The sequence below is a fragment of the Ictidomys tridecemlineatus genome, chromosome 14, assembly GCF_052094955.1.
Source record: "Ictidomys tridecemlineatus isolate mIctTri1 chromosome 14, mIctTri1.hap1, whole genome shotgun sequence".
Lineage (NCBI taxonomy): Eukaryota > Metazoa > Chordata > Mammalia > Rodentia > Sciuridae > Ictidomys > Ictidomys tridecemlineatus.
This window is the reverse complement of record NC_135490.1, coordinates 3158057-3173611: the sequence shown is the minus strand read 5'-3', so window position 1 is coordinate 3173611 and position 15555 is coordinate 3158057. Positions and strand designations below refer to the sequence as shown.

General features: G+C 43.0%; 1 protein-coding gene across 2 annotated transcripts in view; it reads left to right on the top strand.

The window, feature by feature from the left end:
- Positions 1 to 15555, top strand: part of Csmd1 (CUB and Sushi multiple domains 1) — a 1629066-nt gene that overhangs the window by 309097 nt on the left and 1304414 nt on the right. For both annotated transcript variants that reach the window (XM_040292009.2, XM_040292008.2), the window contains exon 2: positions 7252 to 7468. In XM_040292009.2, coding sequence (XP_040147943.1) covers positions 7252 to 7468 — 217 coding nt within the window. The remainder of the gene's footprint in view (positions 1 to 7251; positions 7469 to 15555) is intronic.

Below are 15555 nucleotides of genomic sequence, written 5' to 3'. Positions count from 1 at the left end.
CTGAGAGAGAGAGAGAGAGAGAGAGAGAGAGAGAGAGAGAGAGAGAGAGAGAGAGAATGAATTTTAATATTTATTTTTTAGTTTTCAGCGGAAGCAACATCTTTGTTTGTATGTGGTGCTGAGGATCAAACCCGGGCTGCACGCATGCCAGGCAAGGACACTACCGCTTGAGCCACATCCCCAGCCTGATAATTGTTTTCTTTTAGAGCTTGAATATCTCATTCCAGATCCTTTTTGCTTATCAGGTCTGAGTTGAGAAGTAAAAACCAAACCTCATTCATTTGCTTCATTAGTTTGTAGCTTTTAATACTCTTTCCTTATTTTCTCTTAGACAATTTGATTGTGATGTGTCTTGGAGAACTTCTCTTCTAGAAAGATCTATATGGGGTCCTTTATTTCTCCTGTATATGAATGCCTCTCATTTCTGATACCAGAAAAGTTTTCTGTAACTATCTCTTTGGAAAATGTTCATAACACCTTTAGCTTGTATCTCTATGTTCTCTTCCCTCTCAGTGATTCTCAGAATTGGTCTCTTGATGCTATCCCGAAGTTTCAGATTTCTTGTATATTGTGTTCATGCTCTATTCTTATATTGTATTCAGTGTACTCAGATTCATGTTCCCTGTCTTCAAGGCCTGAGATTCTGTCTTCAAGTACTGAAGTTCTATTTTCTACCCAATCTTCACTGTTGGCAATGCTTTCAAATTATTTTAAAAACTTTCTGTGTGTCTTTCACTTTCAGGAGTTGTGACTGATTTCTTTTTGAGAGTTCTATTTCTTTATCAAAATTATATTTCATAGTTTATATTTGCTCTCTTAACTTATTTCTTAACTTCTTTTAATTCAGAGAATATTTTAATGATAAGTTTCTTGTAATTTCCTCTGGAATTTCATCCACTTCCCTATCTGTGAGGTTCTTTGTGGGGGAGTAAGAATTTGGGGAGGCGATTTGTTTGCCTGCTTCCTTATGTTTTCAGAAGTACTGTTCCAGCACATCAATTGAGAAGGATTCTCCTCCCTATCATACACCTGTCCTTTCATGTATAGTTACTTTTTATTCTAGCTTTTCTCTCTGTTTTTGGTAAATGCATACATGTTGAGGTGTGCGGGCTGAAGTTCTGGTTCTTCCTCCTTGGGGCCTGGTTTTTGGTTTGGATTCTTTGTCTCCCTTGATATGAGCTGAAGTAATGTTTAGGCTCAGGTGAGGCTAGATCATGCTTAGGGTGGAATTCACTGTTGCTTGGCTGAATTGTATTTTTTGGTAGTAGGATCTCTATTCTGTGATCTTGAAGTGTCCCAGTCACTTCTAGCCCTTCTTCAGGGACAGGTGGCATGGCATTAATATCTGCTGCCATCATCTCACATCAGTACCAGGAGTACAGAACTGTGGGCTAGCTCAGGCTGATTCAACCTCAGACATCTACCCTGCCACTGCTGGGTTAATGACCACAGCACAAACAGGGTATGCATTACAGAAATCATATGAGTCTGTTTGGTGCCGTCATAGTTTCTTAATCACAGAGAAAGTAGGGTGGGAAAGTGAAAGTTTGAACTTTGTTTTTTTAATGATCAAATGATAGCTCGTTAGCAGCTGTCAGCTGAGGAGAAGAGGAATGACAGGTCTACAGGAAGCAACAGGGGATGTGGGAACAGGGAATTCTGGTTGTTAGTAGAGAAAGTGTGTGATCCAGGGGAGATAAAAGGCAGAGAACAGAGGCATGGACAATCCAGCCGCTGTCAGATCTAAATAGCATGCACCCACATAGGATTTAGACCCACCTCAGACAGATCAAGGCTAAGAAGTAAGCAGGAACAAAAGGAATAAATGTGAAAGTAAAATTATACACACATACAGATATTTTTTCCATCTCTCCACATGTGAGTACAAACACACCCAAAGACTCACATTCACCTACATGCACATGAAATCATACATAATAGAAAAGAGGTAATAAAATACAATGAAATGTTTGAGCCAGGCGCAGTGGTGCACACCTCTAATCCTTGCAGCTCAGGAGGCTGAGACAGGAGGATCATGAGTTCAAAGCCAGCCTCAGCAACCAGGAGGCCCTACTCAACTTAGTGAGCCCCTGTCTGTAAATAAAATATAAAAATAGGGCTAGGGATGTGGCTTAGTGGTCCAGTGCTCTGAGTTCAATCCCTGGTACAGAAAAAAATAAATTGATTTTTTAAGTTAAATTTTTTTTAAAAAGAATGAAAAAAATAGATTCAAATATATGAAGAAAAAAAGTTAAGAAAAAGAATAAAAATAGAACAAAACATAAAACATGTAAAATCTTAGTGAGAAATAGAGGTCTGATTTCTGCCCAGGTGTTGGACACTGTTTGCAGGAATGGATGTTCATCCTGGTAGTTGTTTCAGGATTCCTAACCTTGGGTCCAGGGCTGGGAGTATTAAGTCCTCACCCTTGTGCTCCTCTCTCAGCTGCCAGCAGGTTGCAAAAGAGCCCTTCCAGTCTCCTGGTGCAGTGGGTGGCCCAGCGTGGGTAGTGACCAACTGTGCTCCTGGGGGGGGGGTGGGGTTGCAGAGCTCTAAATTGGGGACTCCAGCAACTGGGGGTTAGTCTAGGTCCACTTGGGAGTCTGCGGTGGGTGTCCCAGGATTGCTCTGCTCTTCCTGTTGGTGGGGGATGCTGAGACCGGCTGGCAGCAGCAGCTCTCTAGTCCCTGGTGCAATCCTCCTCTAGTGCTAGGAAGCAAACCTCCCTGGGTCTCCCCCTCACCACCAGGAGTGGAAACATTGGGTGTCTGCCCCAGGGAGCAATCAATCCTCTCGGATCCTGGGGGTCTGGCTAACCTTTCTGGGTACCAGTTTCCCTGGTTCAGGGACTCACAGGAATTCCGGGGGGCTGCAGAGGCTCCAGTCCCAGCTGCAAGAACTGAGTGTGGGCCGGGTCTTAGCAGGAGCTGGGTGTGGGCGGGTTCTACCAGACCTCTAGACCTCCTGCCTTGCCCGAAGGTGGGAGCAGTGGGCTTTGGCTTCCTACAGCAGCTCCTGCCCTTGCTCTTCTCAGGGCTCTGGGCCCCAGAGCGGGGTCCTTCTCTGGCTCCTTGGGTAGCTAGGTGGACAGCAGGGCGGTGCCCAACCCCTCAGGGCCCCACCCCTCCTCTCCCCTCCCCTCCTTTCCCCTTAGGGGCATCTGCTTCCCCTCCCCTCCCCTCCACTCTGTTCCCTTCAGGGTGCCTACTCTACCCTCCTCCTCCTCCCCTCCCCTCCCCCCCTCCTCCCTCCTCTTCTCCCCTCCCCTCCCCCCTCCTCCCCTCCCCTCAGGGCCACCTGCTTTCCCTCCTCTCCCCTCCCTTCCCTTCTAGGCTACCTCCCCTCCCCTCCCCTCCCCTCTGGGCCACCTGCCCTCCCCTCTGGCCCCCTCAGGGGGCCTAATCTACCCTCCCCTCCCTCCCTTCCCCTCCCCTCCCCTCTCTGCCACCTGCCCTCCCCTCTGGCCCCATCAGGGTGCCTACTCTGCCCTCCCCTCCCCTCCCCCCCCTCCGCCCCCCTCAGGGTGCCTACTCTGCCCTCCCCTCCCCTCCCCTCCGCCCCCCTCAGGGTGCCTACTCTGCCCTCCCCTCCCCTCCCCTCTGTCCCTCTCAAGGTGCCTACTCTGCCCTCCCCTCTCCTCCCTCCCCTCTCCTCAGGGATGCCTGGAGCTCTCTCCTGCCAGGAGCAGCTGCCCTCCTGCAGGAGCCCTTGCTGTCGCTGACTCGCTTGCCCAGGGCCTGTCTGCTCCCTGGCCGCTGGTCATCTTCTGTGTTCCCCTCTCCCTGCCCCGGGGTCTGCGGCCCTCCTGCGCCCACTGGGACTGCTCCAAGGGCGGTGTCCCACGTTCCGTTTCCTGCCACCGCGGACTGTTCATGGTGAGGGCCAAGTTACAGGGAGACGCCCGGCCCACCGCGCTGGCCCTGAGCTGACCGCGCCTTAGGACTGAACAAGGTGGGCATCGCGCAGGCGCGCACCACCAGGACCAAGCCCTGCAGAACCTTCCAGCGCCCTCCGTGGCAGGCGCGTGCCACAGCACGGGAGGACACGGGGTCACGTGAGAGGCAGTAGACACCTCCACTCACAACTTTTGGGGAAAGCCCGACCTTGGCTTTGCCCGTGGTGGGTCTGTGGGTGGATCCCATGACAGCATTTATTTAAAATTGCATATGAACTGGGAGGTTACTCAGATGTCACATGTAGTGCGAACACACTCAGGGCTTTGTTATGCTCATTTATATTACTTGATTCCACGGAAGAAATCTTTATTTAGAATATATGTTAGCATAATACCTGAGTTAATTGTGTTATCAGTGAAGAAAATGAACCAATGTGTGCTCATTCGTTATTATTACTTTCCATCTTGGAATTGTCAGTTTGGAGACTCATTTAATTCAAAATGTTATTGGCCATTATGTTTATGAGTGCATTAGGAACCATGGACATTATGTAGATAATATCGGTGCTTGACCCACAATTTCAAAGCAATTATTATTAAGGAGGATTTCTTCAGTTCCATGTTAGTTTGGGTTCAGCACTAATGCCACTTACCCGGAGTGCCTTTAGTTAATACTATTATAGTAATGTTGTTTAGACAAATCATTACTTTAATGTAGTTCCTGTCATTCATTATTATTCTAATAAAAATTGTGATGCTTTACATAGACCATGTACTGACTAACTTGATAGCAAATCGTTGCTTCTCTAGAGGAACAAAATCTGCTCAGAGTAAAGCAGGATAGGACTGTTTGCTTCCATTCAGAAAGGTCAAGGAGATTGCTAATTTTTACATTTTGCAGAAAAAGCTGTTTCTTCATACTTTCAGAATGGGTCCTTAGGCAGGAGGAACTGACCCCGGCAGAGCACATCTCAAGAGGTTCTGCTTCAGGAGCAGGTCTCTTTCCAACATGAGAAACGTCCCTCTCTGGTTTGGCATCTCTAGCTACCTGTGTGTTTCTCTATAGGGTTGCCTTCCTCTTACTAAAGTATGAGGCTGATTCATTGCTTTGTATATATGGCATCTTCAAGTGTGTGTGTTGCCAACACGTTCTCCTTTCTTGGATTTCCTGCTAAATCATTGCTCTTTGATCATTACGTTATGTGCTCAATTTAAAAAAAAAATGTTTGCACGGAGCTGTGAAAAAATATTTTATATTGCTGTATTCTATATTGTCTTATGTTGAGGTATACAGTCAATTTTGGATTGGTCTTTGAATATATTGTGAGATGAGAATCAGAGTTCATCTTTCCCACTTGGAAATCTGGTTGTCTCAGGACCATGGGTTGAGAAGCCCCTTCTCTTTCCAGGCAGTGGGTAGCTTTGTCATAAATCTGGCATCTGAGGCGGGGTGGGTTTGGGACTTTCTCTTAGGTTCCATTGGCAGTTCATCTTGACTGGCTCCATTCAAACCCTGCCGTAGCTACTGTAGCATTACAATCAGAGACAGCAGTAAGTAGCAGAAGAGCTCCTACTCTGTTCTTTTTCAAGATTATCTTGGTTGAGATCAAATGAATCAGAAACTATTTTAGGCATAGAAACTTCAAGAACTTCTTGGTTGATGAGAAAGTGTGGCCATGGCTGAGGGTCACCCTGCTAGGAACTTTTGAACAGCTCCTGAAATTCCTAACAGGGCCCCTGGGAAAGTCTGTCCTGATCAAATGTGATTCATTCTGCAAACTGCACTGTGTTGACTGGCACCCTAAATGTAGCCTAATGTTCTTCCTTGGAGAAATCTTAACTTCTGATAATCTGGCTCAAAATGATGAATCTATAATAGCAACTCCTTTCCAGTTGACATTTTTCTGTTGAATTTTTCTTTTTTCCAATTTATAATCAAGTCTTCATTTTTTTTTGATTTACTGTGAAGTAAGAATTGCTAGATAAACCAGAAAAGCTATTTTCTTTAAAGACCTTTCAAAACCCCACAGCTTTAATATCTACTTGTTACAGTGTTATTGTTAGATTTAAATTTAGTGGAAAATGGGCTTCTTATTAGTTCTTTGGTTTTAAACTCATAAATCCCTTTCATTAAATCTTTTTTATTAAGATTTAGCAAACTCCCCCAAGCATTTGATAATATTACTGTGAACGATTTGAGCTCACTGAGACCTACGATTGCAAAGCCTTTTTCTAAGTGCAAAATGCATTTGGAAATAATTTTTCTGTTTGCAGTTCAACAGTGAAAGCTGGGATAATACTTGTGTTCAAGGACTTGCACTGCATGAAATAATCCGAGTATGTCCAGGTCCCTTGCAAATGTTCTTGACACTTTTTATAGTGTCAAAATATTTAAATTTGTTTAAAACACATTGGTGGGAAGTGGCCAGATGGAGAAGAAAGGAGAGACCCCAGTTTCCAGGAGCCACTTAGTAGCTCACATCCAACCTGTTAGATATAGTGATCATCTGAGAGGAGTGAACCTGTTTTCACATGATGGTGATATTTACAATAATAAAAAAAAAAAAGAAACAAAGTTCCACCAGGGCAGTTTGAACAATCTGTGTCCTGATCTCAGTGCCTGCTCTTTGTCACTGAGGTGCCTCAGCTGCTGTGCAGAGTGACCACCAGCCGAATGACTGTTGGAAGAAACTGAAGGCCAAAAGCTGAGCACACAGGGATGCTGCTAGCTAGCACTGGGGGCTCCTCTAGGCAGTGGTCACCTGAAAGGAGAGGCAGATGGACATGTAAGCCGAGAATCATTGAGCAAAGGCAGTGGATACAGGACGGGGTGGCAGGGAGAAATGAATGGCTGTGTCTAGGAGGGATGGGGTTTTGGTTTGTCCAGAGTTGGCATGAGATTGGAAGATTGTGTGTGGCTGACCCCTGACCTGTCCTTCCAGCTGAACATCCTGATTGGAAGCCCGAGCCTATAACTCACTCAAGGACCTATTTTATAAAGAACTACTCCTGAGGTCTGACCATCCTCAGTGGACCTGCATCCTAGAGTTGCTAACACGATCTTAGCAAGCAGAGGCTGAGCGGAGACAGTTGCTCAGCTTCCCAAGCTCAGCCCCCACCCCCAGTTTCTCCTCACTCTCCCGAATCACCAGAACCTTACACACCAGAGTATCCTCATTTTCCCCAGAGGCGTATGAATGGGCGGTCCAGCAGAGTGTGGGTGGCTTATCATTTGATAATTTTGCATGGGAATCATGCAGTAAGTCAGTATAAAATTGACCGAAAATGGTTGGAGAATTGTAAAATCAGATTAAAGGTGGCCAAACCAATAAGTCTTTTCTGTGCTTTTCTCCCAGGTCAGAACTGTGGAGGCTTAGTCCAAGGACCCAATGGTACCATCGAGAGCCCTGGCTTCCCGCATGGCTATCCCAACTATGCTAACTGCACCTGGATCATTATCACAGGGGAGCGCAACCGGATACAGCTGTCCTTCCACACCTTCGCCCTTGAAGAGGATTTTGACATTCTCTCCGTTTATGATGGACAGCCCCAGCAGGGAAACCTGAAAGTCAGGTAAAGTGCCTGCTCTTTGTCCTATAGGCGAGGTAGAAATGGATACGTGCCTGGGTTCTGAAATACAATTGGAATTCATGTTTGAATCTCATCATCAGAAAAAAAAAATCAAGCTACTATAAAGAAAAATTAAAGGCTGTAGGTCTGTGTCAAATTGTCACCTTCCCCCATACTTCAACTTCTTACTGAAAGCAATCCTTGGCTCCTTTATAGATCTCTCCCTGCTCTAGCTCTGCAGAACAGTGTTGTCAAGGTAATTTAAGTGAAGTTATGATACACCATTGTTTTGAAGCAACTGTGGATTTGAGGAAAAAGTCAAAAAGATAAAACAAGGGAGTACAATTCAGATAACAACAAAAGGAACCTTTATATTGTCAGAGAATACAGTCAGTGGGAAGACTTAGGAGGTGGGTGGAGAAGTCTTTAGAGGCTTTTGGGTTTGACAATCATGGTATATTCTGTTCATTATTGATCTTCTCCTTTGATCTATGATTTTTATCATGAAGAATGAAGAATATTTCCCAGAAATAAACAAAAAAATGTACCTGTACAACCAGATGTTTTAGAATTTGGCAATGGAAAGAGGAATATCCCTTTCAAAGAAATAAGGTTTTCTAAGCTAAATTGATGAACGGATTTAAATGTATATACTTATGGCAAACCAAATTTTTATCTTCTATTTTGAAATTTCTGCATTAATTAGAGATTATGTTTAGTAGCTGTTAGTTTGCAGAATAAAAATTGACAGAAGGCAGCAGAAATTGCTTTCCTTAAATAAAGTAGAATTCATACTAATGCTAACAGGAACACACACACACACACAAAAACATATATTCTATTCATGATTTTGTAAAGTGAAAAAAAACAAATATAACTTCAAAAACATGCTTTTATTTGTATATTTAGTTAATGCATTTATATGACTATACAATATATAACTAATACATTAAACATGAAACATATCATTAATATATTTTAAATATATTTTATTTGCATTTTCATTATGCACTTTCAAATAAAAAATATCTTCTATTTCTTTTTCTGGGTCATCGACCCTATATTTTTCTTTCAATATGATTATTTCTATTTCTATTGCATATTGTGCAATAGCTGACTCTTTTCTGACCCAGGTAGGTAAATTTTCTTTCTTCTTTAATAGCGTCTGTGGTCCTGATGTTGGATATTTGAACAAAGTATCTACTGTATGATGATTGCTCATTTAATGGAAGAGTTCCTTTCAACACTCTTGGTCTTCCAAATATTGTTTTTTACTTGGTTTTAGTTACAAGTGTTGGTACTCCCAGGGAATAGCAATGTTTTTTAGTGGCAAAAACAATCATAACAAAGACTGCAGTGGTGACAAAGCAAAACAATGACAATAGTAAAAAGATGTAGGAAATCCAGTTTATTCAAATACCAGCACATATGATTATGTTGAAATTAGTTCCTTCTCTTTCCGTTAACACTTCATAATTATGTATTCAATAATACTTGCATTTTCTTTCTCTTAATATTTCCTTTTTCTATAATTCAAGTATGAATGCCTGTCTTATGTGTTACTTTGATTGACTACTTGTCAATTTTAAAAATCTGTTACGCTTTTATGTTCTTAATGCGATAGTGTGATCATTTATGTTAATGAGTATAAATCTAGAACATAACTTTTCAGCTTATCCACTATTTTAACAGGATCAACACTGGAAATATTAAGGTCTTCACTTGTGGAATTTTATTTTGAGGCTGATATACAAGTTGATGTCCAAGTCTGGGGGTTCTGAGAGTTGTTGTGGAGGCAGATGTAGGGCACTATGGTCCTTCTACACTCTTAGATAGTTTTAGTAGGGAAAAGAGAGGCCACGTGGAAGAGACCCGGGGTTATTGGAACCACTCAGGGACAGAGACCTGTATGGCATATTTCTGTGTAGTTCTTGAAGTGAGGAGTCTGCTTTCAACCTGACACTGAATTACTGTCCCGCCTGTCTCCACCTTGGCATGCTGGGGGAGCTCCATTTACAGGTATGCAGTAAGTCTTCAGGGACTCTTCCAGGTACTGTACAATAGGCAAACTATATCAAAAGCCATAATCCCCCAATGGCAGCTAAGTGAGAGGGATCTTTAGTGCTGTGGAAATTTGAATGAATAACGAGGAGAAATAGGAATGTTAATATCGTCGGGGAAATCACAGAAAAAAAGTAGTTTCTCCTTCAATATTCAGCATTGGGGCTGATGGGCAGAGTGGCTATGAATAGCACCAAATCCTAATTAATCAGAGAGGGAAGTACTTTGATGTTATTTGTCTCCCCATTATATCTGGAGTAGTTGTTTGTTTCTCAGACATAATTAACTGACAGTACTTAAAGCAGCTCTGCGATTCAAAGAAGGGCGCGTCTGTGAGGGGGCGGGGGATCTGTGGACTCAGGGCTGTTGCAGAAGCTGTTACATGGGGCTGTCAGGACTGTCATTTCACCATGGCTATTGCTGGTACCTCAGAACCTGCTCTGACTAAAAAATAATGATTGTCTCCTTGCATAACAACAAGAATCTTTTTTTTTTTACTTTTTAAAAATAAATTTGTTAATTTCTATTTTTTATTTATTTTTATTAGTTGCTTGAGACAATACAATGATCTTGACACATCATACATTTGATTCAAATGGGGCATGAATTCTCATTTTTCCACGTGTACAGATTGCAGGATCACGTTGGTTATACAGCCACGTTTAGCCATACTAGTGTCTGTTGTATTCTGCTGCCCTCCTATCCCCCCGCCCCCTCCGATCACCTCTCTCTACCCAATCTACTGTAACTCATTTCTCTTTCTCTTTTTTCTTCCTCCTCACACCATCATATATATGAGAGTCTCCTTCCATCTTCAGTGCAATTCCCCTTCTCCCTCCCACCTCTCTTCCCTGTTTAGTGGTAATCTTCTTCTCATGCTCTTCCTCACTACTGTGTTTTGAGTCACCCCCCTTATATCCAAGAAGACTTTTGCCATTTGTTTTTAGGGATTGGCTAACTTCACTTAGCATAATCTTCTCTAATTCCATCCATTTCCCTGCAAATGCCATGATTTTATTATTTTTTTAGTGCTGAGTAATATTCCATTGTGTATAAATGCCACTTTTTTTATCCATTCATCTCTTGAAGGGCATCTAGGTTGGCCCCACAGTCTAGCTATTGTGAATTGTGCTGCTATGAACATTGATGTAGCTGTGTCCCTGTAGTATTCTCTTTTTAGGTCTTTTGGGTATTGTCCGAGAAGGGGAATAGCTGGGTCAAATGGTGATTCCATTCCCAGCTTTTCAAGTAATCTCCATACTGCTTTCCAAATTGGCTGCACCAATTTGCAGTCCCACCAGCAATGCACAAGTGTACCTTTTTCCCCACATCCTCTCCAGCACTTGTTATCGTTTGACTTCATAATGGCTGCCATTCTTACTGGAGTGAGATGAAATCTTATTATGAGCATCTTCTTATGAAGACACTTGTTTATCCACAATAAGAATTTTTTATGAATAAAAATAAGATGTGAATTTAATCCCCAACCAACAAAACATAGAATTTGTAGTTGAGAATTATTATTATTATTATTATTATTATTATTATTATTATTATTATTATTATTATTTTGGGGGGGTACCAGGAATTGAAGCTCAGGGGCACTCACCCACTGAGCCACATCCCCAGCCCTATTTTGTAGTTATTTTTAGAGACAGGGTCTCACTGAGTTGCTTAGTGCCTCACTTTTGCTGAGGCTGGCTTTGAACTTGTGATTCTCTTGCCTCAGCCTCCCAAGTCACTGGGAATACAGGCTCGATGCTCCCAGCTGTAGTTGAGAATTATTTATGATTATATTGTAATTTGGACATTAGTCAGGAATATATCATTTAGTATATGTAAAAAAATCTTTAAGATTAAAAAAATGACGTGTAAAATTATGATATTATCTTGGATTATGTCTTTAATACAAATGTAACCACAAAACAGAATAACTTGGGCCTTATCAGTAAATATGTAGATAACATGGAGATAATTTAGACTGTAGATATGTAGATGTTTTAGTATGTAGATATGGAGAGCTGAAATAAACCTTACCTTGTTGAGAACAAGAGAAAAAACGTGATCAACATTAGAAGCCAAACTCTGAACCCTGAGTCCTCTAGATGAGCAGCTCAGTGGCCCGCTGCGTTTGCGAGCTGTCTGAGTGTGGGGGTTGGACATTCCTGAGGTGGCACATCTGGGTCTCCACAGCGATTCACATGGTCACCAAGTCCTCGTGATTTTATTGTGTGACATCTTTATGAACCAAGGCCTGTTCTGAACCTGTCACTGGTGGACAGGTGCTCAGGGTCAGACTGCGAAGGGCAGCAACAGTCCTGCCCCAGCACCACCCCTTTGAGCCCCAAGCACTGGCGCCTCCTACCCGGGTCTGCATGGCCAGCAACCCAGCTCTCCGGGTAAACATGGCCGACAGTCCAGGAGCTTGGCACTGTGACTGCAGGCATTCTGGCCTGTGCTCCCTGAGGTTCCCTGGGCAAGTGTTTTGTTTGGTTGATGGATTTATGGGCTTCTCCTTGATCTGACCTTGTGAGATAATGGGACTCTCATCTCCGCTGCTGGACCCCTCCCGCTGCCCATCTAGAGGAGATTCATTTTTCCAAACCTGGTTCACAGTGTGTTCTCAGGAAGTCTTCCCTGGGTACCCAAGTGGAAAACCAAAGCTCTCACCGAAACCCCTTCCTTCTCTCTGAACTCTCTGGGAGTTCCCCGAGGCCAGCCTGCATTTCTTTGAACTGGTACCTGCCTCTCTGTGGGGCCTGTGCCCCTCTGTGTTCCACCATGTCAAGGAGAACCTATGTCCCCTGAGAATCGGCAAGGGGCCCTGGGTGAGTCTTCTCCTGTAGTGAAAGGTGCGGCCACGCTGGGGTAGGCAATGAAGCTTTGTGAAGAGATTCTGACTTGCCGGGCTGGACCGTGGGCCTCACAGCAGCCTCTGTGCCTGAGCGCAGCGTGGCACTGTGCAGACTTCTCCCGGGGAGCACCCGTAACTGTGCCGTGAGTGACTGCTACCCAGCTCGTGTTTTCTGAATTCAAAGTGGCAGTTATTTATCCCAAATCAGAGAATAATTGAAGTTGACATCAATTTCCAACTGTGGTAACTTTATAACAATGAAGGTTGAAAATAAAACCCACTAGGAGCTCAAAAAGTGAATGAGAGTGAACCCATGAAGGGAAATTATGCGAGGCAAATGTGGAAAATCCACATGTATTATTTCATGATTGTACCGGAATACTGGGCCTAGGACAAGAGTGTGAGCACTCCTCTCAGATTTCTCATCCTCTCTTTTACAAGATGAGCCCTAATTTTCTGCAGTGGGTGATAATGAAGAGGTTAGAGCAGAAAGGGATAGGAGTATTAAAATCAGGAAATCATGGATACCTGTTGTTTAAATGTCCCAGGGTTTTCCCCCCAAGTTTTCCAAAACTGCAATAATGTGTTTGAAAGCCTTAAGCATTAATTAAGAAACCCGCAGAATAGTGACTGTATCTGGTGATGCTGTGAACTGATGGAATTTTAAGGGCTGGGAAATGGTTTCAGCTGCATAATAATCATATTAGACAAGAGACCCAGCATTGCCGTCCTCCTTCCTTCCTGTCCTCATTGCCGCCATGAGGTCCTGACCATGTGTGGACCAGTGGTCACATATAAACCAAAGTACCAAACTCTTTTAGCAGTGACTAATGCCCCAGTGAAGGCTGGAGAACTTGTGGGGTGGAGCTTGTGTAAAAGCAGGCCTCTGGCTTGCCTGGCCCATGCAGGACGAGGGAAGTCCACAGAATGAGGGGCCTGGGGGCAGGTGAGGGAGAGAGGCTGAGCTCCTGCCTGGTGAGGAGGCCTTAGCACCAGGCATTCAGCCACCAGGGCCCTGAAGCCCAGTCAGTGCTCAGAAACCTGATTAAGCAGGTTATTGCAGCTCAGTGAGGATCCCAGGGGAACAGTGGAGGGCCTGGTTTTATCATATAGATGTAGAACATTCCCATACTTACGATTGGCTCATTCTTCTACATAATTTGGGATGATTAGAAAAAAAAATTGTCTTCCAAATTTATTTGGTTAGCATATCCTTTAAATTATCAATTCATAGAGAAGCCCAGTGACTTGGTTCAGTTTTGCTTTGCTTTTCATTGGGCTGTTTGCAATTGGTAATGAGGGACCAGACCAATTGAATTAGAAATCTCAGCATGAACTTGGGGCCTAGACTTGGGGTACATAATTCTCCCTTCCCCTCCGTGATTTTAATATGCAGCCTTAGTTGTTCTCAACATATGTGTCTGTGTTTGCAAAATTCCTATCTATTAAGAAAGAAGACTAAACTGCTAGTGACTGGGAAAATCCTGGAGGCAAATAATAGAGGGAAACCATAGGAATGGAGTCTGCATGGCCCTGAACAGCTTCAGCATGCTTGAGTTTGGGCTGTGGTGGCTCTGCTGGAGCCAGAGGTCTGTGACTCATTCCAGATCTGGGGCATTGTGAAGGAGCAAAACCATATCAAGAATAGCCAAGCAGCCCCTCGGGCATTCCTAAATAGACACGAGGGGGAACACTTCAAATCGGTGCACCACCAAGAGATTTCTCCTATAAAAATACAGACCTTGGGAAAAGTATTTAGATTTTTTTTTAAAAAACAGCAGAAAAAGAAAAGGTGGTCAAAGAGTTTGCAGTCTATCTCAGCTTTTAGCAGAAAAGGTCATTTATGGATTTGGTCATAGAAGTTGGAGGAAGACACAGTTTTATAAAATCCTAAGTCTTTCATTTCCTATGTAGAGCAGAGCAAATGTCACATCACCAATTAAAACATTAATTTGAGAGTAAAAAGTATTAAAAACAGATTTGTGCATATTTTTAGGTAAGATAATTTTGAAATCATAAAGTGAATTAAAATTTTTCCCTCCTCAAATCTAAATTCTAATAGACAATTGGCGTATTGATAAAAACGTAGTTATAATAGATATGAATGACAAAGAGCTGTTATCCTTAATTTAAATGAAGAAAGCTGTTAATTTGAAAAGTAGGTGAAAATATGAATAAGGAGTTCAAATAGAAGAAATCCCTTCCAGGGATGCTGGGGTATGGATCCTCGGCACTGAGCTGCATCCCTCCACCTCCCGCCCTCCTGGTGGATTCCTGGGTCCATGCCTGAGTCACGTTAGCCTCCTTCTTACCGCCACCTGGGATCAGACGATTTTCCCTCTGGACCTTATTTTCAATTAGTATATAATAGGCAAAAGGAAACAAGCACGATTTAGGGGCTCACCATTCTGATTGACAAATTTTGATAATTCAGTTTTTGAGGATAATGGCAAATACACTTATAACCCTTTGGGTAAAATATCAAATGCTGTTATTTTAATAGAAATTTTTTTAAATGGTTCTCAAATTAAAAAAATCCAGTGCATATTTTTGTTTATGTTTTCATATATATGTATCTATAGGAAGAGATTATTTAGGATACCCATGTAAATCTATATACCTTTAAAATTATGAATGAAATATTCATTTGCTGATGTTAAAAGATGCTTGTGGTATATTTTGCACTTGAGAGTAAGCACAGTGTCAAGTCCAAGTCCTCACAGGGTTTTATTCTTCTTAAATAAACGTTGAGTAATGATTTACAATAGAAACCACCCACAGGGTCCTAGGAGCTGGTGGGAGATGGGGTTCCTGACCTGCAGGGAACCCCAACACTAGCAACTTCATCAGGGTGGTGGGCAGCTCAGAAAAGCACTACCCAGCCCCTGAGTTCAGAGGGCCTGTGCCAGCCAAGGCAGTCCTTTGAAAGCACAGTATTTCCTCAATCTAGAGAGTGGGGGCTGTTTCGGTCTTCCTTGCAGGTCAAAGGTGAGAAAAGGGAGGAATTTTATTTTGGGTATATGTTTTCTGCCTTTGAAATTCTTGTAGTCAGTTCTCTTTATCTGCTTGTAAGTCTCCCTCTCTCCTGTTTATCTATATTGAAATCAATCCACTGGGGTTGATTCTATTTCTCAGGGAAGATATGGTAATACCTAAAATATTTCTGGTTGTCACA